General features: G+C 45.5%; 1 protein-coding gene across 1 annotated transcript in view; it reads left to right on the top strand.

Annotated features, from left to right (window-relative positions):
- Positions 1-4458: 4458 nt before the first annotated feature.
- The window catches only part of LOC144251317 (receptor-type tyrosine-protein phosphatase gamma-like), a 152138-nt gene continuing 131319 nt past the window's right edge, over positions 4459-25277 (top strand). Inside the window, exon 1 of the mRNA XM_077794331.1 lies at positions 4459-5530. Within this exon, the coding sequence (XP_077650457.1) occupies positions 5446-5530 (85 nt within the window). The 5' untranslated portion in view covers positions 4459-5445. The remainder of the gene's footprint in view (positions 5531-25277) is intronic.

The following is a 25277-nucleotide window of genomic DNA, read 5'->3' as shown; positions in this document are numbered from 1 at the left end:
GCTTTTAAAGTAAGTCTAGTTTCCTCAAAATCTTTTTAAATGGCATTTTACAACTTTTTACTTTACCACACAGAGATTATCTCATCTAGAAACATTTCTTTTTCCTTTAACCTTTTATATTAAAATATATTTCCACATCTTGAATCTTTTTATCTCTTTTTTAACCATTAACCCTTTTTATAAATTCACATTCTAAAACAACCCTTATAAAATTTCTGATTTAGACAAATTACTCCACTTTAATAAGATGAAATATTTTCATGTTTTCTAAGGTACTATTATACTGTAATTGAAACCCAACTGAAACTTCTTATACTCTCTGTATATAAATTACACATGATAGAATCTTAACTCTTAGTATTGTTTTAGCAAAGACACAGACCAAAGCAATATTAAACCTTTTTTTTCCCATTTACCAATTTATGAAAACACACATAATGTTTAAATATATTACCTTATGGAACTTAATAAGTAAAGAGTACTTGATTTTATATTTAATGGTTAATATTTTAACACTTTAGCTTGGTAATTAATCAGATGTCTGTAAAAATCAAGATCTTAGACAAATGTAGTAAACAGAACTAGCCATCTCTTTCTTGTTGAAGAAAAATCCTTCTACAGGATACCATGATGGTCCCATTGATAGACTTAATAACTCGTCTGTAAAAAGCCATGGGCTACATTTTTGTATTGTATCAACATATGCCCTAGCTGTTCTTGGTCTTACTGGGGTGCCTCCTTTCTCTAACAATTTGTCTTCCTCAGAGGCGAACAAATTCAAACCTTGAGTCAACCATTTTCCCCAGTTTGCCTGATAAAGTTCTAGGAACAGGCAACTTGAAATAAAAACGAAATAAATCAAAACAAGAACACATTGTTTTTGGAAATGGTCACCCATTCTCTCGCCTTCCCTCAGGGGCGAGCAATTTACTCACCTCCAAATTTCAGATGTTCCCCGTACGGGCCACCAAATGCCGAAGCCAAGTGCCAATGACTCGGCTTGGCACAGAATCACGAGCCACCACACAGTTCTGTAGGTTCAAACAGCAATTCTTTATTCCGGATCTCACACCAGCCTCCACACACGTTCAGGGGCAGTCTCGTTCTGCCGCCACTTCACCTACTCCATGAGGCTTTTTCCAAAATCCCATTTGAATCTCACGAGAACTCAACGGGAACAAGCAACAGGAACACCCTAATCCCAGCAGCAATAATCTTCAACCTCAACTTCCCTAAAACCCATATTCTTAAACCGGGAAACGCCTTAAACCGGGAACACCCTAAGCCCAAGGACCGGGATACTTCCTCAAACCTGCAGGATACTTCCTCAAACCTGGATCCACCCTCGATCACCTTGAGCAGGGTCATCTTTCTCAAACACACAAGCAAGGTCGCAGCAAATTTCCAAGGCAAGTCCATTTAACATGGGGTACACTGGCAAGGATTACGATGCGTCAATACCTACTTGGTAATGGCCCTCAGCAAGTTACTCTCAAGCCAATCACACGGGGATCTCTTGCCAGCTTGGAAGAAGGAAGCAGCCATGTTGTGTGTGGAATTGAACTTGTAACGAAGAGCAACCTGGGCCAAGAGCCAGCAAGAAAATGAAGATCTCAGTCCTACAACAACAAGGAACTGAATTTTGCCAGTAATTGGAAGAGGACCCCCAGTTCCTAAGGAGAGAGCCTGGCCCACACTTTGATTTCAGCTACATGCGACCCTGAGCAGAGGATCCGGCTGTGCTGTGCCCCAAACTCAGGCTTTTAAATATATATATATATATATATTTTTAATTGTAGATGGACATAATATCTGCATTTTAGTTTTAAATTCTTTGGTGGTTGTAGATGGACATCATGCCTTTATTTTATTTATTTTTCTTGTATGTGGTGGTGCTGAGAATCAAACCCAGTGCCTCACACATGCTAGGCAAGCGCTCTACCACTGAGCCACAACCCCAGCCCCAAACTCAGACTTTTAGATCTGCAAGATAAATGTGTGCCGTTTTTAGCTGCTAAATGGAGGGTAATTTGCTGTAGACTGCAGCATCTTCTCCTTGAAGCCTTCTCATCTTCCCATCAAGGAAGTGAGCTCCTCTTTCCTCTCCCATCCCCAAGACATTCAGGCCAGTTCTGCTCCCTGGGCTGTGCAGCAGCCACATGGGGTGGGGACAGTGCACAGTGTAATCAAGTGGGAGCATGGCAGGGCCACTGCCTGATAATCTTGGGGCACCAGTATTGAAAGAGTGTCTGGTGCTTATGCTGTGTGGTTGGTTGTAGAATGAATGGAAACATATCTGTGTAATGTACCTGTAAAACTTTTAAAAATAAGAATAGATGGTTTGGAGCTCTGTGCCTTCCTGTATCCCAATGACTCTTAATGACATATAAGAGGAAAGGAGGGGTAAGACAAGATAATACAAAGGGAAGAAATGATTTACAGTAGAAGGGGTAGAGAGAGAAAAGGGGAGGGGAGGGGAGGGGAGGGGGGATAGTAGAGAATAGGACAGACAGCAGAATACATCAGACACGAGAAAGGCAATATGTCAATCAATGGAAGGGTAACTGATGTGATACAGCAATCTGTATACGGGGTAAAATTGGGAGTTCATAACCCACCTGAATCAAACTGTGAAATATGATGTATTAAGAACTATGTAATGTTTTGAACGACCAACAATTAAAAAAAAAAAAAAAGAATAGATGGGCCCTGGTTTGTGCTTCTGAGAGCAGTTTGGGGTAAACTTCAACCTGGAGCCTGTGGGCAGTCAGGCCTAGACCTACTATGAGATGAAATTTTAGCATGAGGCCCCTGCACAGTGGTGATTCACTCTCCAAATCCGCCCTGGGGTTTTTCTGGGACTCTGAAGCCCTGTCTTTTCATTATCAGAGTTGCGTGTTGTGTTCCCGGTATGCTCTGCAAGGTCAGTGTTCAATAACTTTGTTGAAGCAGCGAACAGTTCATAGAAGGAATTTGGCATGGTGCCTGGTAGACAGTAAGCGCTTCACAAAGGGCAGCTTTTATTATGTCCATTTTACAGATGAGGAAACTGGCCTCAGGATGCTGATCTGAGTGTTCTTTAACCCCCATTGTATCACTTAACCTTTAAAGAACTAGGTTCGCTGGGGTCATTCCACCCTGTCTCAAACCTCTACTAACACAGGAACGTCCCTTAAACACAACACTTCCAAGAAAAAGGGTCCTCACAAGCATTCAAAAAGGATTCAGGACTCCAACAAAACCAGGAAGGACCAAATTCCAAAGCAAACAAACTGGCTTCATTCCCCACCCTGCGCAGGGTGTTCACCCTGTTCTGCTAAAAATAGAGCTCGGGCCCTCCCCAGGAACTTCCTGGCTTTTATTAGTTGGTCATCCCAAACCTAACTTTTCAAAGGTTTTGCTTTGGAAGCGTGGGTGTGAAATTGCTTCCCTAATCACATCTTGCGGGAGGATCTCCGAACATCTGTATATTATTTGAAAACCGAGCATCCGGTTGGGACGTTTGGACGTGTGTGGGACCCTGCCGGGGTGGGATGAAACTGCAGGGGCACATTAAAAACATGTCAACGGCGCTTTTAAACAGAGGCAGAAGAAATTAGGCAAAAATTACAAATGGCTAATTATCTTGGCTCAATTACACATTTAATCAAAAGCCCGCCTCCCCCACTTGTAGTATTAGCGTAAGAAGGAAAATAGGGCGCTTAGAAGTCTAAGCGATAAAGATCTTCTCACCGAGAGCCAAGGGACAAAACTCATTACAGATAAGCCTAGTCCTCCCATTTCCCCCGGATGCCTCTCCCCATTGCTAAAGAAGCAGTAGCTCCCCGGGTAGCTGCCTGGAAATCAGTCCAGCCCCGCGGCGCTGCTTTCACCCCGCCAGGGGTAAGAGGCGCACTTCCTGTGCCCTCCCCGAGGTCAGACTGGGGTGCACGAACCTGAGGAGCTGCGAGTTGGGAAAACTCCGCCACCTATTCTTAGTGGCTCCGGGAAAGGGGGTGTGGGACTTGGAAGGGCTAGATTTTGTAAGCCTGAGATCGATATCCCTCCCCTCCCCCCTCTCCAGTCGTGGACTCGGCCAATGGAAGCTCGAAAAGGGGGGAAAAATTAAATCTCCAGGCAACCCCAGTGCAAAGGCCGCTAGGCTTTGTTTCGAGGCGGGGGAATGCGCTGGGCTGGGGGCGCGAACAGGGGGCGCGGATGGTGCGCCCCACCGCGGCGCTGTCAAGACAGTGAAGCCGAACAGGAAACCTTCTCGCCTTAGCACAGGCAGTTGGTTGCTTCTGTCTTTTTCCCAGACTCGGGCCAAGCCACCCCTAACCCCACCCCAAGTCCGGGATCGGCGAGCTACGCGGACTAGGGAATCTAGCCAAACGCGCGGAGCGCGCAGCGTCTTTGAGACCTCGCACAACGGGAATCTGGCAGGCACGTCAGCCCCTGAAGGCTGCCGCCTTCCTCTGTCTCCGAGAAAGAGCCAGAGTCACCTCTAGCCACCAAAACTCTTCCCAGTAGAGCTCGCAGCTCCCAGGGTGCGCTTGCAAAACTGAGCTGTGGGACCTTTGGAAGGAGGAAGCAAGCGTGGCCGCTTTAAGAGCGCGGAGCGCGCGTTCCCGTCGCCGGCTGCCCCGGGCTGCGCGCCCCCGTCGTCACAGCGCGTCCCCACCGCTGCGCGCCCCCTGCTCCCTCGCTCGCCCGCTCGCCGGCTTTAAAGTCTCTGCCAGGATCCATGCTCACATGTTACTTCCTGTATGGAGGCATGGCCAGTTTCCAGCCCCGCGCTCCCGATTCCTCCCCAGCCTGCGCCGGAGCCACAACTTTCAGGAGTATGGACTGAAGACGCCCTCGCCCCAGCGCCCCTCTGAGATCCTTTGTGTTTTCCTGCGTTTCCTCCGGCCGTTTCTATTCTGGGGGGGCCCTTCGATCCCCCCGCCTCTGCCCTCCCCTTCCCCGATCGCAAACAGGCCTCCTTCCTTCCCGGGGCCCTGGAAGGAGCTGCCTGCCTGAATTCCGGAGAAACCGCTCGGCGATCAGCCCGCCGCTGCCCGCCGGCTCTCCGGCTGCGCTGTGCTGCCGACTCAAGTTGGAGATCCTCGGCTGCTCGCCGTCGCCGCCGGCGGTCCCTGCCTGCCCCGGGCCCCGGGCATCGTCGCTGTCCGCCCACTCCTCGCCCTGCCCGCTCCGCTCGCTCCTGTTTGAACGGCAACCAGCCCTTCTCCGCTGAGAGGATCGTCCCCAGCGTGGCTTTGCATCCTCAGTCACTTTTTGAGATTTTTCCGGGGGGGGGGGGCGCTCGGCGGCTTCCCGGATTCCAGGGGGACTCGCCTCTGAGCGTGGGGGGCCGTGGAGCTGGCGAGCCGGGAAAGCGCCCAGGAGGCTCGAAAGGAAGCAAGAACTTATTCAACAAGTTTACCCCCCCTGCTTTCTTCTTTTCGATGTGCGTTTTCGGACATGCGGAGGTTACTGGAACCGTGTTGGTGGATTTTGTTCCTGAAAATCACCAGTTCCGTGCTCCATTATGTGGTGTGCTTCCCCGGTGAGTGCCGGCGGCCGAGGGGACGCAGCCCCGGCCCGCGCGCGCTGGGTATGCCGAGTTGTTGCCGCAGCGAGGAGCTTGGGCGCCAGTCCTAGAGACCCTGGAGAGGGTGGTGGGGGGGCCGGGCTCCTCGGGGAGGAAAAGGGGATCTGCTTCACTGGTTCTGGCGACGCTTGGCGGGGCTGGTGGTCTGAGAGGGTGAAAACAGGGGCCAGCCGGGTAGGAGGATTGTAAACCAGGGGTCTGCTCCAGCTCTGGTTTGAGGTGTGTGTGTGTGGGGGGGAGGCTCGGGAAGCTGGAGTCTGGAGAAAAGGGGACTTGCTTTGCTGATCCGGCGCCAGTCGGGAGGCTAGAGTTGTAGGACGGTTGGCGAGACTAAGGCCATGAGAAGGATGCTTCTGTAGGTTTTGGGGGGTCCTGGATGCTTCCTTCGCTCCAGCGGGGATTGAAAGAGCTCTTAAAGGGAGCTCATTTTGCAGTTCTCCGACCCCTTGGAAGCGCTGGTGTTCGGGGATAGTAGCTGGAGGCTGGCCGCCTAGCATTAGGATATGGGGAACAGCCCACGTTCTGGTTCCAGGTACCGGGGGCGCCTCTCCTTACCCCAGCTTGGGTCTGGGGCGCGGGCTACACCTTGGTGCTGGCGCGAGGCAGCTCTCTGGGCGTGGGGGCCTGGGCACAGTGGGAGGGCCGAGAGTAGGCTGTTAAGGGAGATCGGTTCTCTCCCGTCCCGCGACCCCCTTTCCTTGGGTGCTTTGCCTTGCACGGCTGCCAGGGTCGGGGCGCAGGGGGCGGGTCGGCGTCTGGGTTGCCGTTCGCGCCTGGGAGGATTTTTTCCCTGCCTCGCACGCCCTGCCTACCTTCATCTTTGCCCTTTTGCAGGCTGTCCGCGGCTGACAGACCCAGACCCGCTCCTTTCTGGCCAGGTTAAGACAGGAACAATATTGGCCACTGGTGACAATAATAAATCACTGCATGTAACGGTGTGCACCTCGGCGACCCTCCACTTCCCCCAGCCGGCAGACACCCTCCCCGCTTCGGGAGGGCAGAGGCCAGCTGCCTTTCTCTCCCTTCTGGCTGGGTCCCCGTGCTGCATCCCCAAGCTCCCTCGAAGCTGTCCAGCTCCTTCCCTGGGGATGGAGGCCACGTCCTCTGCCCTAGCCTGGGGGAAAGAGTGGGGGGAAAGGAGGCGACTCTTCATTTCTCACTCCCCTAAGGACATAGAATCTCCCGTTTTTTCTGCCTTCTCATCCACCAGTTCTTGGGTACTTGGAAGTGGGGGTTATCTGAATAAAAAAAAAAAAAAAAAAAAAAAAAAAAGGCTTGTGTCCCGATGTTTCTGCTTTCCCTGGCAACAGCCGCCTGTCCCAGGCAGTCAGAGCGCCAGGTTTTGGTGCAGCGGGTCCTGTAGCCCCGTTGTGCGCCCCAGAGCAGGGCGCGGGCGTCCTGGTTGCCCTCGGGGACCCTCTCCAGAGGGACTGACTCGAGTGCACCCTTTGCAGGCTCCGGGGTGGCCTTGAAGGACAGAGAGGCAAAACACTGTCTTTTTTTCAGCACCCCCTTTTTTTTCTCTGCGCATCCTTCAGTCCCAGGAGCTGCACTGAGCTCTTGCCACAGTCCAGAAACCCAGCCCTGAGGCTGAGAGAGGATGTATGTCCACAGTAACCTGGAGGCCTGGTATCTGCCCACCAAAGTCCTGCCTCCACGGGACTGGGGACCATGGGGCATCTCTTCTAAGAAAGAGCCACCCTTTCCCCCTTAAAGGCCACCGGTCAGTGTTTGTATTAGTTGTCTCCCCTTGCTAGGAGCTCCTTTGGCACCAACTTGGCGACTGAGTGGGTTCAGGTACACACAGGGGCTTTGTGAGGGCCACGCTTAAATAGGGGAAGGGGAAAGGCAGCGGAGGGCAGCCTTGAGAAACCAATTCCCAATGTCATTTCTGGCCTTCTTATTCGGTGATGGAGTTAATGTTCCCACCGTGATTTTCTTTTTTGTTTCTTTCTTTTCTTTTTCTTTCTTTCTTTCTTTCTTGTTTTTTTTTTTTTTTTGATGTCTAAGGAAGCTTGAAATCCAAAATGGGACTTGTCTGGGATGCTGCCTTGGTGGGGCTTGGACCACTTTCCTCTTCCTTATTTATTTATTTATTTATTTATTTATTTATTTATTTATTTATTTATTTTTTGTGCGAGATAAAGTCTTTGTCCTTGTCCGGGAGCCGAGGGGTGTAGGAAGGGAAGGGGCGGTGGTGGGAGGCATGTTTTGGAAAAGTGCATCCAGAAGAGTGTGTCGCTGCTTTTAGAACCAGGCAAAGTTAAAATGTCAGAGCCCTGAAAGACACCGGGTTTCGGTTTTCCGAGGGTGCGGCGACGCCGGTGGACCTCAGGGGGCGCCCCCGAGACACTCATCGTGTTCCTGCCACCTCCACTGGTGGGCCTCCGCCACCTCCACGCAGCGGGGATGGGGCTCACCCGCCCAGGTTCGAGGTTGGGGGGCTGCGACGCCCCTGGGCGCCAGGAGGGGGCCACTGCTCTGCTCTGCAGCTCCTTGGACGTCTGAAATCGTGTGTGTGTGTGTGTGTGTGTGTGTGTGTGTGTGTGTGTGTGGTGCCGGGTGTCCAGAGTTCTCTGGGGGACTCCCATGATACCTTTGAAGCATTTCAGTGTTTGACCAGAGGGATAAAAATGCTTCTAGTATTGGATTAGGGTCTTCTTTGTGAGATCTTAACCCAAATCCAGTTCGGGATTCAGGGTCTCTGTAGTTGAAGAGGGCTTTGAAAACAGCCCCTGGCATAGGTCTTTCCCCAGGGGATCCGAATCAGCAAAGGGTGGCTTTTACTCTTTGAACAGCAGGGCAGGTGTGGAATCCGCCTCCCCTTTAGTGCTTCAAGTGATGGCTTTCAAAGTGCAAAGCGGAAGGATTATCAAACCTGATATTGTGCATCTTGCATTCTTCTATATCTTTTTTTCAAAAAAAATATTATAAAAAACATAAATGCAGAAGACTATAATGGACCTCTATTATCTCTCACTGGGCTTCCACAATTGTCAACTCAGTCTGATTTCATCTATGCCCCCTTCGAACCCCACCCCACCCTGTCCAAATATTTTTTTCTTCTTCTCCTTTTTGGTGATTATAATTATACACAACAGTGAGATTCTTATTATATATTTGTACATGCACATAATATAACAGTTAATTTGGCTAATTTCATTCCCAGGTACCTCCCAGTTTCCTCTCTCTGGTCATGCTTCTTTACTCTGCCTGTCTCCGCTCATTATTTTAAAGCAAATCCTACTTACAATTCATTTAAATATCTGGTACGGTATCTCCAGTCACAGGATGTTAAAATCATGTTACCTGGAAGGGTTAACCTTTTATCTCTTTTGCATTCTCCAGCTATTCAGCACAAACTCTTTTTAAAAATAGATTTCTCTCTTGGCCCCCTGAGTGAAACTTCTTTTTCATTCCAGTGTTTTGTACAGTGATTCCTTTGCATCCAGGTGGCTGCGTTTGAAATACTTCGGATGGACAAGCTCAGCTGTATAGCCTGATATATCAGAATTGGAAGATCCATGATTGATGTCCTGTGACTCTCAATTTCCCCTAAGCCATCTCTTCCTGCATTTGCATGTTTTTGCATGCTTTAGTCCTGATGGGTATCCCTCCTGGCCTTCTTAGTAGAAGGCAAAAGTAATATTCGGAAGTTGGCCATCTTACCCTCAGATACCATGTGAGGGATCACACAGGGTCTCCCTATCCTCCATGTCAAATGTATCGTTGGAAGACTCTTTACTCAGTCTCTAAACTAGGTCTTTTTTTGACAATGTTTATGAAATAAGTTTTTTTATATTCCCTCCTAGACAGTGTTCATGGGAGAGGGTTGATGAAACAGGAACATTAATACAAATAGGTGTTACAGGATCTTTTGAAATAGAGGGAGTAAGGGTCCCTGGAGGAAGAAAGGGTGTAGGAAAGGTTTGTTAGCTTATGAAAGGTGCTGTCCCATGGTGAATCTGAGAACAGGTCCCTGTTTTCACTGGACACAAATTATGTTGTTTACATGAAGCTATCCAGGAAATGCTGACAATTTAATGCAACAACACAAAAAAACCTTCCAGATTTACTTTTCTTCTGAAAATCTCCTAAGATAAACATCATGCGTATGGGGTTATGATTGTGCACCAATTCCTTGCTGTTCATGTAATAATATCATTTTAAATGCCCTAATGTGATCATTATTACTTGTTCTCTTTTCCTATCTCTCCTCTCCCATTTTTTTTTGGGGGGGGGGCAACTTCTTACCCCAAAATAGAGTCTAGGCATTGGAATTGATCTGATCTGGGTTAAGCACTGGTAGCTAGTAGGTTGTTTTTACAGTTAACCTTTGACTGTGAAAGGTGGTGGTGGTTGCTTTTCTTTTTTTGGTAATACTATGGATTGAACCCAGGGATGCTTAACCACTGAGCCACATCCCCATCCCCCCCCCCTTTTTTAAAAAAAAAATTGAGACAGGGTCTTGCTAAGTCACTGAGGTCTTGCTAAGTCACTTGCTAAGTCATCAAACTTGCAATCCTCCTGCCTTAGCCTCCCAAGCCCCTGGGATTATAGGCATGCACAACCACTCTGTGTGGTGGTGGTTTTTAATCTAATTTGCATCCAGTGTTTTACTAGCAGTATGTGGGGCTATGCATGTTGTTTCTAAGCAGGTTGAAGATTGTGAGTGTGTATTTGGAATCTGGAGATTAGAAGTTACGATTGACCCTTTATCCTGAGGGCACACTTTTCTAGAGGTCATATTTTATAATGAGGAAAATTGGGGACATTTGAAGTTCCCTCAACAGTATTTAATGCCCTTCAGTAAGTCCTTGGTACACCTTGGTTACAGGTTGGCTGCTATCAGATGATGAGTGGGAATCCCTTGCGCTGTGTTCTTGGCTGCGCCTGTGTAGGGAATAAAATCTAATAATGTAGTGGAAGCCAAGAAAGAGGGTCCCAACTCTGAATTCTCCACCAGGGCTCAATCTGGGTCAAGCCAGGAGCCACTGCTGAGGTAGAGGGAGGGGCTCAGGCAAGCGAGAAATGTTCCGAGACTGTGAGACCTTCTCGTAGAATTTGGCAACTGTCACTGAATATGTCCCAGAACAATGTGGCCTGGGCACATATTAGGCCAAAGTTGTCTGTGTATGCTTTTGGCCTTTGGCAAATATTTGCAAAGGATTAAAAGATCAAGTACCTCTATTTCCCTGTTTGAGCAATGGGGGCGACCTTCTTGCCTGCAAAGAACCAGATAAGTGCAGGGACTATGAGAGTGTTCTTTGCATTTAGGAAAAAAGATGATTGGCTACTGACTTTGCTTTGACTTATTTTAATGCTGTTTATATTAAGTTGTAACAAACAAAACAATAGTGACCCCAGTGCTGGGGGCTTGGCTCAATGGTAGAGTTGCTTAGCATGAGGCCCCGTGTTTGATCCCCAGCACCACAAGCATGCACGTGGACACACATACAGTCGTTCTAAAAATGATGTGTTTCACCACTCTGTGTTTACTTCCCCCTGTTTTTTTTTTTTTTTCCCTTACAATGCTCCTGTCTCAAATTTCCAGAGCCAAAGAATTGTTAATCTCTTAGAAGAATAAAAATCTGGAAGTAACTCCGGTGAATCTCACTTGGAGGGAAGTCCATGATGCCAGGAGTGTCTAGTAGGTGATTCACACTTGACCCCTATTCTGAGAAGGATGGCCAGCTCTGTAAGCAGTGGCTGTGCAGGATTGGTGGGTTTAGCTAGAGGATGCCATGAACAATGTCCCCCTTTAGGGACACCTGTAATTGGAAGGGCCATTTTACTTGGTGTAAAAAATGTTTAGTGTTTCAGACAGAAGAAAAAAATCAACGGGATATGGCTTACTAGGTCTGTGCTGGCTTGTGGTTTTGATGGGCACTTGATATGACTAACATTTAAAAAACATTTTAACAAGTGTTCTTTAGACTGGGTAATAAGAGCTCATCAGGTTCTCTCTACACAGTGCTCTCTTTTGGAAGCTCAAATTGGGTGATGTTTCTGTTTTCCTTGGGGTTGGTCCTGTGGGAGGCGATTCACACCAAGAATGAGAACTTTGGTATGTGTCGGCCAGTTTAGAAGAGTTTTGGCCAGCACAGAGCAAGAAGAAATCCTGTAGTAGTTTGGAACTTGTTAATGCTTTTAACTTTTTCTAAATCAGGTTCCCATGGAGAGTTGTATGGATTATTAGAGGACTAAGAACTTGGGCCTTTGGAACCAGCTTGCTTCTGTCCTTCTGTCACCTTAGACAAGTTACCTAACATCTCTGTGCCTCTCTTTTTTGTTTTCCATTTTGTGAAATGAGATGGTGATCGTATCCTGACTCCTCAGATCATTATGCGACTTGAATGAAAATGCATGTTAAGGACTTATCATTTATAAGTATCATACTTATCATTACATGATAAATAGTGAGTCTCAATACATTCACTATTTTCATGTGTATGAAAGAGATTTGGATAGGAGTGTATGGAGAGAGGAAAACGGAGCCAAAGACCATGTAGGTATAAACACATTTGTTTTTTTTTTTTTTTTATTCGTATAATGTACATATAATGGGGTTTTTATGCCTAGCCTTGCTACTGGGGTTGGGAAAGAAGGACTGGCTGGAGATCATCCCGGGCCAAATGAGTAAAACTGTTAAATTTTGAGGTTGAAGAGATGAGATCGTCTGTACGAGGTGTAAGGTACTGCCTCGTCCACATTGCAAAGAGTGTCTCTGCCTTTCCTGTTTCCAATGGGAAAAATGCTTCCCCAAGGCCGAAAATGCTCCATGTGCGTCTCCCAGGTCCCCTGCAGGAAGAACGGCTTGGTGCAGGCTCCTCTTCTGCGGACCTGTGCTCTGTTGCTGGCATTCTGGGGCTTTAATTTGGCGCCACCGATGGGAAGCAAACAGTACTATTGACCGGCTGCTCTTGCTTTGCGCCTGGGTGACCCTGGAACAACACATAGTGTCCCTGTCTCCCTGTTTTCACAGATCCAGATCTGCCAAGGTGGTCGAGAGGGAACCCCTAGGTCCAGGCTCGGCCCCTGTCCTCTGTTCACTTTTATTTTTTTTCTTTCAGACTGAAATCAGCCTGATGGTTTTCTGGCCAAACAACAAAATGTGATTTTTAAACTACTCTGTTTAGCTATTTTTGGGGCTTAGCAAAGTGACACAGTTGGCTGCTGAAATCTAGCAACTGAAAAGGGAGGAATAAAAGCATAGTTCATGGAATATGTAACACTTCCATGGAAGAAAATAGGACAACTGGTCTTATTTTTGGGTCTGTGATACTATCTTTCTAACAAGGCCAGCTGGGAGCGGTTGTTGTATAATGTAGCGGGTTTGCTTTTGAGGAATTCATATCAGTTACTCTGTGAATCAAAGAGCTGAGTTCTCATGCTGCTGCCGCCTCCCAAATTCCTCGGCACACTTCAATCAGACAAACTCATTAATTTGGAATCATTTGGGTGTGTGGGGGGGTGCAGCCAGAAGCCATTTACCAAGCAGAGTCTCGATGAGTAGGGGACATGCTGTTGATGTCAAGATTGTCTTTAAAACTTTTTCAAAATTCTTAGGAGGGTCTGTTATGTATTAATAGTCCTGTCCATTTAAAAAATAATACCCCACCTGTAATCTTAGCAGCTCGGGAGGCTGAGGCAGGAGGATCAAGAGTTAAAAGCAATTTAGGGAGGCCCTAAGTAACTCAGCGAGACCCTGTCTCTAAATAAAACATAAAAAGGAAGGGGGGGTGTGGCTCAGTGGTTAAGCATCCCTGGGATCATTCCTCGGAACCAAAAATAAATAAATAAATAAACAGATAATAATACCCTTTTTTTCTGAAGTGTTGCCATTTGGGGACTGTGGAGGCTCAGGGCTGGTGGCTGTTCTTAGTGCTGGCACTGGGTGGCAATACTGCCTTCGGCAAGTGACCCAACATCTCTTGGAAGTGGGATTGGGTGGTGCTGAGGGTCTGGGAATTCCAGGTATATATACCTTTTATTTAGAAACCATACCAAGTCCTCACACCCTGAGGCTGGAGTTCTAGGTCCATTGTAGCGGTTGCCTTGGGCAAACACACCTCAGCTTTTTCATCTCTAAAATGGGTGCAGTGGTTGTGATAGCCCATACTCACTGAGCATATACACAATCTAGACCCTGTGCCTGGGTTTTTTATATGCCTTTAATTCTCCTTGGAAATTGAAACCATGCCTATTGCCACTTTGGAATGAGCAAACTTGAGCAGGGGGAAGTTTTCACTCATCTGAGGTCACCTGGGCAGTGAGTGGGGGTGGCTATAGTAGGTTTCTCTAATCATCTCTCAGGATTATTTTGGCTTTCAGAGCAGTTGCTGTTTGAAGGCAGTTTGCAGTTTTTTCTAGTTGCACGGGAGAGACAATTAAAAGACCCAGCTTTATGCCTTCTCCTATATTATTTTTCCTATGTAAGTCAGTCCCCTAAATGCTGGGTAGAATAAAGGTGTCTTCCTGTATTTGCTACAATTAAATAAGGAAGTAATGCAATTAGCGTAGGATTTTATTTGGTTACATATAAAGGGACGACCTTTTAGCAAATTACTTCAGCTTCTGAATAAGCAGATAATAACTGTAGATAGAGTGAATTTGTTGGTGGTGAGGTTGTTTTTTTTTTTTTTTTGACTCCTCTTAAGAGTAATTGAAATCGATTTGATTTGTCGTTTGAGAACTACTGTTTGGGGGCATTGCCTATAGTTACTTGGTGATAATGTGGTATTTTTATTATCCCGTATATCATCTGAGTGCGGGCTATAGGCTCTGAATCATGTGTGACTTCAGGCACAGGTCTGAGGGAGCTGGACACGAACTTGGCAAGAGATGGTTTGGATTTTGGATTTTTTCCTCTGGAGTTTTGTCAAAGTGGCTGGCTAGGCAGCTGTGGGAGCATGTGAAGGGTTTTGATTACTTTGGGGATGTTTTCTTCACCCTTAACTAAATAGCTTCTAAAATTCTTTTGGAATTTTAGAGAATATGGAACCTACGCTCAGTAGTTTGGCAGGGTTGTGGCCCTTTTGCAATGTGCAAGTCAGGTGCCTGGTGCTTATTGTGATTTGTGAGGTATACTTCCTGTTCCTTTTTCCTGTGAGTTTGCTTCCTACAGAGCTAAGATCCCTTAAATTATCTTGCTAACCTTGCTACCTCCAGGAAAGCCAGGTGTTTTATAAATCCCAAAGGGAAGAGAATATTGCCTCCACTTTTGTCCATAGGTTGTACAGTTTCAAGAGGGTACCATTGAGCTGAGCAGGTGTTGCACTCTGGTAATCCCTGCAGCTCAGGAGCCCTGAGGATCTCAAGTTCAAGGTCAGCCTCAGCAATTTAAGGAGCCCCTGAGCAACTTAGCAAGACCCTGTCTTAAAATGAAAACTAAAAAAGTGGGCTGGGAATGTGGCTCAGTGGTTAAGCACCCCTGGGTTCAATGCGTGATACAAAAAAATTTTTTTAAAAAGGGGAAAAACAAAATATCTCCAGGGAGTAGTAACAAGATGGTGGGCAGATTCTGGTTAATGGAATGCTGTAAGTTTCCCTACCCCCAGAAACTCATTTATTCAGCAGCTATTTATTGAGCACCTATGGGCCAGGAGTAGTGATAGAGTGGTAAACAAGAAGAACTTCATATCTGCTTTCGTAGGGCTGGGGATCTAGCTTAGTTTTTAGAGTGCTTGCCTAGTGTGCACAAGACCCTGGGTTCAATTCCCGGTCCCACAAAAAATAATAATAATAAACAGCGTCTACTTTCCGTATCTGCTTTCGTAGCATTTAATTACAGTAGTGAATAGCAAAGCCATTCCAGGGTATAATAGTAAGAGCTTGTAATCCAGGGACCTGACCCTGATTGAGGATCAGAGTTCTTGGTCTTTGAGGCTATAAATAAGCAGGAGTTCAAACCCAGCCTCAGCAAAAGTCAGGCACTAAGAAAGTCACTGAGACTCTGTCTCTAAATAAAACATAAAAAAGGGCTGGGGTTGTGGCTCAGAGGTAAAATACCCTTGGGTTCAATCCCTGTTACTGAAAAATACATACATATGTACATACATACATAAAATGAAAGGAGTAGGTGACAGTGTGCCCTAAATGTCAGCAGAAGTGCAGATCAAAGGCAGTGACATCAGTCAGAGATCAGGTTTACAAACTGATGCTGTTTGTAGGAGTTCAGGGACTCCAAGTTTGCCAAGGAAGGATACAAGAAAAATGCTGCTGTCAAGACCTGGAGATGAGGCATCAAGTCCCATTAGCATGACCACTCCTGCCACTGAGGACTTATCGCCCACGATAACTTCCCATGATAACTCCTGCCACAGGGTTGGTATTCTAAAAAGACTAATGAGGGTAAAGTGGACAGTATTTTGTTTTATTTTTTGGTGCCAGGGATTGAACCCAGAGGTGTTTATACACTGAGCCACATACCCAGCCCTTTTTAAATATTTTATTTAGAGACAGAGTTGCTTAGGGCCTCGTTAACTTTCTGAGGCTGGCTTTGAACTCTCGATCCTCCTGCTCGGCCTCCCCGAGCTGCTGGGATTACAGGTGCACCATTGAGCCTGGCAAGTGGACAGTATTCTAATTAGGTGTTCTAAAGTAACCAATGGGGGAAAATTGGACACTCATCTCGGTCAGGTGTCATAAGGTAATCAATGGGAGCAAACGGAGTAAGGTCTTCTATCAGGTCTCTACAGGGAAGAGAACGCCTCACAGCTCAGCATATGAAGTACCAATTTGCAGACATGGGGCCTTGAGCCTCTCCCTTGCTTGTCCCACTCTGCTATACCTTTTGGAGTGCTATTTCTACCTTTGCCTTCAACTGATCTGTACTTTGCTATTATTTCTGTGTGTCTTCCTCCATTCTTTGTTCAGGGCACCAAGGACCTGGATCCCAGCTGCACACCCCAAAGATAACAGCGCTGCTACAGAAGTCCAGCAGGAGTTAGACTGAGTTTCTTTACATTAAAATAAGATAATAATACCTGATTCAGGAAACATGACTACATGTATAATACCCCTCAGTAACACTGTTCCAGGATTGCTTTTTTTTGTGTGTTTTTTAAATGAACATTCAACCTTATTTCTTCAAAACTCCAGATTAATAAAACCAGAGGTTTGTGCATGCCAATGAAGTTACGGGATGACTTTTAAAACTGACTTTAAAAATACCTGTTGCTGGGTGTGGTGGCATTTGCCTCAATCCCAGCAACTCCGGAGGCTGAGGCAGGAGGATCACAAGTTCAAGGACAGCCTGTAGCAAGAGCCTGGCTCAAAAAAAAAAGGGGGGGGGGCTGGGAATATAGCTCAGGGGTTGAACATTTGAGCATTCCTGGTTCCATCCCAATACTAAAATAAAACAACAACAACAACAAAATCTAATGGTTGGGGTGGTGAGGAAGGAATCTCTAAAATGAGAAATCAAGGCTAGTTCTGGATTTTTTTGGTTTCAATATAGAAAAGAGAAGTGGAGAGAGGACAGTTATTTCGATGATCTGGATTTCGGTAGAGGGCATTTAGCCAACAGATGCTCTGTTTGGCCAGACTGGGTTTAAATAAAAGAGAAAAAAAAAATGGAGCCTTTCACATTCATGCCTTAGAGTGTCTTCCAAGAACCTCCCATGTGCTAGGTGCTGTTCTGTGCACTGGTAAGACAATGGTGACCAAAACAGATGGAACCTCCTGCCCTCGTGGGAGAGTCCCATAAAAGGCTAGGTTACTTTGGAAAAACCAGGAGTTAGGCAGCCTCCTCGTTGGTTGGCAACGTTGCTAAGCCGGAATTAAATAGCCGCTGCCCCTTGGGATGGGGTGCGCACCTGGCCCGCAGCGGTTATTTACAACAGTAGCTGATCCCTAGAGGTGTTGGCTGCCCTTGGATGGGTGATTACTACCTGAGAGATAGGTTTATTTATTTATTTATTTATTTATTTTTTAAAAATGCTTGTTCAGGGTTTATACTGCCTGGATTGGTTGCATGTATGTGCACAGGCACTAGTGTAAGCACACATGGATTGTTGACTGTCAATCAATGGGATTTTTTTTGCTGTCATCTAGCCTATGAAGCTGAAACTCCGCTGGGCTAATTGGGTCCTTTTTTTTTTGGCTCTGCAAATGGCCTGCTGCTTGCATGTTTCACAGTCACATGTTGACATCTGTTGATGATCTAAATAACTGTTAGCTTGATCAATGAAAAGAAGTGATTCAAATACTCTCTCCTTTGATGGAAGAATTGGCTCTCTTGGGACTTTCTTGTTATCAAAGTATGCAAGATGGGGATGATGTGGGGTGTTTTAGTCAGGTTTTTGTTGCTGTGACCCAATGATCTTATGAGAACAATGTATAGGAGGAAAAGTTTACTTTGGTTCATGGTTTCAGAGGTTCGGTTCATGGTTGGTTGACTCTTTAACTCTGGGCCAAAGGTGAAAATCAGCTCAGGATGTGACAACAGGAAGCAGAAGAGCACTGTGCTCACCAGGGACCAGATGTAAACCTCAAAGGCACGCCCCCAGGGGCCTACCTCCTCCAGCCACACCTTACCTGCCTACAGTTTCTGCCCAGTTAATCCATGCCAGTGGATTAATCCACCGGTTAAGACTCAGAGCCTAATCATTTCAATTCTGAAAATTCTTGCATGAGTTTTTGGGGGACACTATATTTCTAAACCATGACATGGGCCAATAAAGGAGGCCAGTGATCAGTATGGTCTAATTGGAATAGATCAGTATTGGAGATGCTGTATTAGTGGGTCCCTTGCCACTTAAATTTTTGCACCCCTAATTTTTGTAGATGGATTTCTGAGAAGTGATAGACGTGTCACATACTTTAAATTTTCCAACACAACCTATGAAAGCCTGTGGTTTGTATTGAGTAGAGTTGCCTGCTTGTGACTTGGACAGACAGAAGACTTGAGGGAATGGATTCCCCATCTATGATTAGATGGTTGGTGAGGACAGGCCCACGTCCCTTCTCCCATCTGTTGTATCCTCAGTGTCCAGGTGGCAGTAATCACATTTGAGGACTGATGGGACGAGTAGCATCATGCTCTCCAAAAGGACCACAGGACATTTTACAAGACACTGATATCATTGCATATTGTTCCCAGACATCTCACATTTGTGTATCCTGTCCTTTTAGAGAGATGATGATGTCAGAGGTGGACGTCTTCCTAAGAGAATTTGGAGGGTAGATGTTGTCTTTCAAAACGGAAAAGCTCAATTTGTACCTCTGTGGCCGGCCAGCAAGGTTGTCTATTGTTGATGACAGGCTATATTCTAGTTCAAGGTCAGGGTTGTGGGGCTGGATGGTTGCTGTGGTAGCAAACCTCACCCTCCCTTCTGGAATAACTTTGGCTACATTCTCTTCTTCTGGTGGTCATTGTGTCACAAACGGCCTTGGCTTTAGTGTTACCTAGAAGCAGCACTCTCATTTCTGCTTTGGTTGTTCTAGAAACAGGACGGTGAGGTATGTAGAGGGCAGCAGAGCCTGCTGCAGCTGACCGGATGGCGGGAAGATGCATGTTCATCGGTTGCTTAGAGATAGCTCTGAGCAGGTCGGTCTAGGAGAAGGACACTACAAGTGACCATTTTTGCTTGGGTGACAAGTACTGACTGGCCTTCCCACCTTGGCTTGTGCCCTCAGTTAGATACACTTTGGCCTGTGCGTCAGGCTGATTCCAAATGTGTTTGGGCAGAAACACATTTCTAGGAAATTGGCTAGTCCGTGCCTGGCCTATTTTATTCTTGATCCAGCTAGATTTTTTTGTTTTTCCTTTTTCTTGCATGAGTGTAAAGATGTGAGTGGAGGGTATGGACTATCCCTTGACAGTTTTAGGCATCAGTCCATCATTTTTCAATTGGTCAATTTTAGAAGAAACTGCTAAAATTATTTCGTGTGATAGGAGTTGGGTCAGTCTGGCATTAGAATTCTTTTTGAACTTTAATTTTTTTTTTTTAATTATAGACGGACACACTACCTTTATTTATTTATTTATTTATTCTATGGTGCTGAGGATGGAACCCAGTGCCTCACACTTTCTAGGCAAGCGCTCCAACACTAAGCTACAACTGCAACTCTTAAACATTTTTAATGCTTTCTAGAAGAGTAACTTTTTAGCTGCTATTCCTTTTAATTTTTTAATTTTTCAGTTTCTTTGGTATTGGAGATTGAACCCAGGGGTATTTTACCATTGAGCCACATCTCCAGTCTTTTTTTTTTTTTTTTTTTAATTTTATTTTGAGACAGGGTCTCACTTAGTTGTTGAGACTGGCCTCTAACTTGTGATCCTCCTGCATCAGCCTCCTGAATCACTGGGATTACAGGTGTGTGCCACCGTGCCTGGCTGTACTTTATTAACTTTTGTCTAGTTACTTAGCCTATTTGGTTTCTTCATCTGTAAACTCATAATGTGAGTTTCAAACTCTTAGGCTCCTTGTGAAGATGAAATGAGATTTGTGGGCAAATCACCAGAAAAACATTGGGGATACAGAACCTTATAAATTGTACCTGTTTTTAATAGCTGTTTTCAAGATATAGGCAACAAATATTTGCATAAACACACTCTTAATGAATGCTATGCAATGCCACGAAGAGTCGAGGAGGCTGAAGCTCAGCGAGAGTGGGCAGCCCACAGATATTGAAGTGGCAGAACCAGGTTGGAACTGGCTTGCTGGATGCTGTCATGCTTCTTCTTTGTTAAGAGAGCTGATGGAAGATGAATTTAAGGCCCCCATGGCTACTCAGGAATTTTTTATTGACTGCAATTTAGCAGAGATGACTCTTGTGGGGCTCATTTCCCTTGCTGTAACAAAATACCTGAGATAATCAACTTAAAAGAAGAAATGTTTATTTTGGCTCAGTCCATGCTGGTTTGGATCTGTGGCAAGGCATTCCATAATGGTGGGAGCAGAGAGTGCAGGAAGTGTGTTCACCTTTGAGTGTTTGAGAAGTCACTTCCTAAAGGTTGAACCACCTCCTCAGGGTCCAAAGATTCAGCTACCTCCTCAAGGTCCTACTGCAGGATGGTGATCAAACCTTTAACCCAGGGGCCTTTGGAAGACACTTTAAATCCAAATTGTAACAGCTGTTGAAGTTTAATCTACTCTGTATGCCCCATAGTTTGAAGAAATGGGTTTATAGGTATAGGTTTTTCTTCCTAATACTGTTGGTATTTTCATTACTGAAATTATCTGGATGCATATGCCTTGTTACATAGCTCTGTGATAAAAATGGGGCCCATCATATCCTCTGGGTGCATAGGAACAGTGCAAGTGAGCAGCGCATGTCTTCTTCTTATTCTTGCATTATTTTGCAAGTTTTCTACACAGGGTTAGAAGTTGGCATTTGAGCCCAGGATTCCCAGTCCCTTAGCCATGGCAGACATTGCTAATCGATCACAGAGTTTTCTATGCTCTACTAAAGGCATATTAGCCTACCTTTGAAAATGCTGTTAACAAGGGGAACCACAACCAAAGTCTTTAACATCCTTGGAATTAGTTGTGCTGCTAAATGGGCAATTTTTAAAGTTCTCTGATCTATGAAGTTGGTTTTGTGTTTGACTCACTCATATTTATTCAGGGTTAAAAAACAAATTCAATCTATCTCTTGATGGTGGTTACATCATATTGTAATTGGTGAGATCTACTCATGGAGTTTTAGGGGATCTAAAATTACTTGGTTATTTTTTTTTTTCTTTAAAGCCCTACGGTTTTGCATCAGATTATGGCACTCCAGGACTGTTTGTATTCCAATGTGACACCGTTCTGAATTCTTAGCTAGTTAAGTAAGTGTTAAGTATGGGGTTGGTGACAGCAGTTTTTAAAACTGTGACTGACTTAATGGGTCTCTTTCCTCTTGTTGTTTATACCTGGGTAAGTATCTTGTGTTTACTCTGAATAAGTTCATTGTTACCTTTAGGGTAGCTTGTTTCTCAAAATTTGAGTAGTCCTCTGGTGAGTGTTATTTTTGTAAGGGAATTTGAGAGTTGGGATGAAAGAAAAAGGTATTTTTTTGTGAAACTGACATGAGACCCATTATTAATGAATGGGACCTACCAAATACTCAGATGGCACCAGGTTTGGTTTGGTTCCTGGATGTGCAGTTTTTCCTCCAAAATTTTCCTCTGATGGTAACATCTTGACCATTTACCAGGAAATGTCTGTGGAACTGCTGTGTCTACTTTGGTAGCCGCTAGCCTTCATGTGTCTATTACAAGTTTGCAACGTGAATTGTCTTATTTTCTTTGTGCTTTATGTATAAATACCCATCAGATTTCAAAGACACAGGAAAAAAAGGTATGTAAAACATCTATTAAAGTTTTATATTGATTGCCTATTGAAATGATAGTATTTTAGATATAACAGGTAGAAAAATACCATTAAAATTAATATCATCTGTTTCTTTGTACTGTTTCGTGGGACTACAATAAGGCTTAAAGTTTTAAATTAAAAGAAGCTTAAAATGGGGCTCGTATGCACAGCACGTGTAATCCGGGTACACACCGTGTGTTTTTATCTGCGTGATCCTCTGGAGTGCTCCCTTCCGCCTTACCTTATCTTACCTTGTGGATGAGCAGGTTAGAACTACAGTCCTGTGTAACCCAGATGACCTCTTCTGCCATCCTTACCCCCTCAAAACTTAGAGCCAAGAGAAACTCTTGGCCTCCTGGAAGACACTGTGGCTAGCAAACATGGGAGTCTGGGTATCAGGACAGGGTGCTGGGTTATTTAGCTTTGTGTCCTTGTTTGTGAAGTGGGGTGATGGCCCCTTTTTCTTGAGGCTGTTTGAGTAATGCATTAAGTAAGGCTCTTAGGATTTAGATATGAGATGTCCCCCAAAAGTGCATGTGGGAGACAGTGCAGGGAAATTTAGAGGAGAAATGATTGGAGAGCCTTAACCTAATCAGTGCATTAATCCACTTGAGTGGATTAACTGGGTGGTAAGTCTAGGCAAGTAGGGTGTGGCTGGAGGAGGTGGGTCTTTGGGAAGGGTCCCTTTGGGGCTTATATTTTGTCCTTGTTGAGCAGAGTTCTCTCCCTTTGCTTCCTGATGGCCATGTCCTGAGCTGCTTCCCTCTGCCACACTCTTCCGCCATGATGTTCTGCCTCATCTTGGGCCCAGAGCAATGGAGTCTATGGACCAAGACCTCTGAGCCTGAGCCCCCAAATAAACTTCTCCTCTAAGATTATTCTTGGCAGGTCTTTTGGTCCTGGCAGTGAAAAGCTGACTAAAACCAAGGCCATAGAAGGTGCTGTAACAGGCACAGGGGCACTGCTGGGCACAGAGAAAGCACTTGGAAATAATAGCCTTTATTGTCATTTTACCTGCTTTTGACTGAGCATTGAGCAGAATTCCTGGCATTGATTTCTCCCTCTGGTTCCTGTTGATGATGTGTCATGGGTCTTGTGGGGGATTGCAAAGCACTCTGGCCTCTGCTGCCCAAGAAATCCAGAGGCAGCAGGACACCTTGAGCATTCTAATGGAGCGCCTGTTCCTCAGTGTGAAATGCAGAAGGGACCTTGAGCTCTTCAGACATTGCACGTGGCCCACACAAGATCCTTGACAAAAGTGCCCCTGGGTAGCAGCCCTGGTCCCTCCTGCCTGATGGAGGATACTTTGTAATCTTTTCTCATATCCCATCCCAGACCCTGGCTTTTACTTTCCTGGTTATTTTATTTTATCCAAGCCCAGGTTCCCATGTTTAGTGTCTTAAAGTCCAGAAGGATCTGAGCTCTGGACCCCACGTTATTTCCAGGGGTCCAGGCTTTATTCAATACAGCTATGGGTTTATTTGGTCAGTAGGAATGGGTGGTGGTCTCTGCATCCCAAACTCCCTTTAAGGATGTTTGTTTCCTTTCTCCAACATAAATGAGTGGCTCTTTCAAGTGCAGTAAATATTCTGTACTTTCCACTTTGCTACAGGCATCCCTTGGTATCTGTGGGGATCTGGTTCCAGGACTGCCCAAGGACATCCAAATCCACAAATGCTCAAGTCCCTTAAACAAAATGGTATAATATTTGCATATAACCTCTGTGCATCTCCCGTATGCTTTAAATCCTCTCTAGATTACTTCTGATGTTCAATAAAATGTAAATACTATGTAAATAATTGTTATACTGTATAATTGTTATACTTTATTTTTTAGGGAATATGATAAGAGAAAAAGTTGGTGCATGTTAAAAGAGTTGAAAATTTATTTATATTTTTTTCAGATGGATTTATTTCACTTAACATGATATTCTCCAGTTCCATCCACTTACCAGCAAATGCCATAATTTCATTCTTTTTAATGACTGAGTTATATCCATTGTGTATATGGACCACATTTCTTTACCCATTTATCTGTTAAGAGCACTTAGGTTGGTCCCATAGTTTAGCTATTGTGAATTGAGCTGCTATAAACTTTGATGTGGCCGAATCACTATAGTATGCTTATTTTAAGTCTTGGGTATACGCTGAGGAGTGGGATAACTGGGTCAAATGTGGTTCCATTCCAAAATTTCTGAGGAATCTCCACATTGCTTTCCAAAGTGGTTGCACTATTTTGCAGTCCCACCAGCAATCTGTGAGTGTATCTTTTCCCCCACATCCTCATTATCATTTATTGTTACTTGTATTCTTTTTTTAAAAAAAGGTTTATTTCTGCTATCAAAAATTCTCAAATTATCAAAATTCTCAACAGAATTATGACAGTGTAATTTAACAATCCTAATTGGCTTCATTTTTAATTGTAAAATCAGGTAACACTTCATTCCATAAAACAGAATCAGTTTTCCTATGAGCCAAGCATGCATCAAAAAAAATTTGATGAGTTAACATCAGATTATTTATTTTGCTTACACTAAATAAGGACAAGGGAACTTCACTATTTCACCGGTTGAGAATGGCTGTTCTCCCTCCAATCCAGATTTCTCTTGGAGGACCAGATGTGTCAGCTTGGTTTGATTGACTCCATGTTGTCCCCCCCCCCCTCCCGAATATTGTCTCTGTTGAAAAACTGGCTTCACAAAGAAGGTGGCAGCAGGAAATTTTCAGAATCCAAAGCTTAAGAATAAGTCTTGGGCAGTGTGGGGTTATTTTCTGTCTCTGGGAGGGATCATCCGGTGTCTGAGACCTGGGGATAGAGGCAAGGTCCCCAGCCACCCATCCAGGAGATGTCACTCTCAGTAGCTTCTGGTGTCCTGACCTTTGCTTGCCCAGGATGACAGTGGGTAAGGAGCAGCAGGTCACAGGGGCCCTATGACCCTCTGGAGACAGAGCTCTCCCTGGGCAGACCCCGGGCTGAGGGTCAACGGCCAGGGGAGAATCATGTCAACGGCTCCCCACCTGTGGTCCCTGAGGTCCTGGGACAGGGATGCAGGAGGCAGCTAGTGCCATAAGACAGGACATCCCCAGCCAGGCTGGGCACCTGGCTAAGCGAGAAGAATGTCGGTGTTCTTCCTCAGGGCCTGGCCCCTGCACTTGGTCTCACTTCCTCCCTGGCACCGCCTGGAAGGGGAGGAAGTGACACCCAGGGGAAGCCTGGGAAGTGAGGCCACCACTGTCACATTCAAGTTCAGGGTGTAACAGCTCAGCTCCCCTTCCTGGGCCACATCCCTTCTGAGAGTCCTTTATAGGCACAAGGACCCAGAAGTTCCAGGAACACGTCCATGTTTAGGCCCTCTGATCCAGAAGTACCTCAAGCGTCCATATTTAGGCCCCCCG

This window comes from Urocitellus parryii (assembly GCF_045843805.1).
Source record: "Urocitellus parryii isolate mUroPar1 chromosome 13 unlocalized genomic scaffold, mUroPar1.hap1 SUPER_13_unloc_10, whole genome shotgun sequence".
NCBI lineage: Eukaryota > Metazoa > Chordata > Mammalia > Rodentia > Sciuridae > Urocitellus > Urocitellus parryii.
This window is presented reverse-complemented; position numbering and strand designations above follow the sequence as displayed.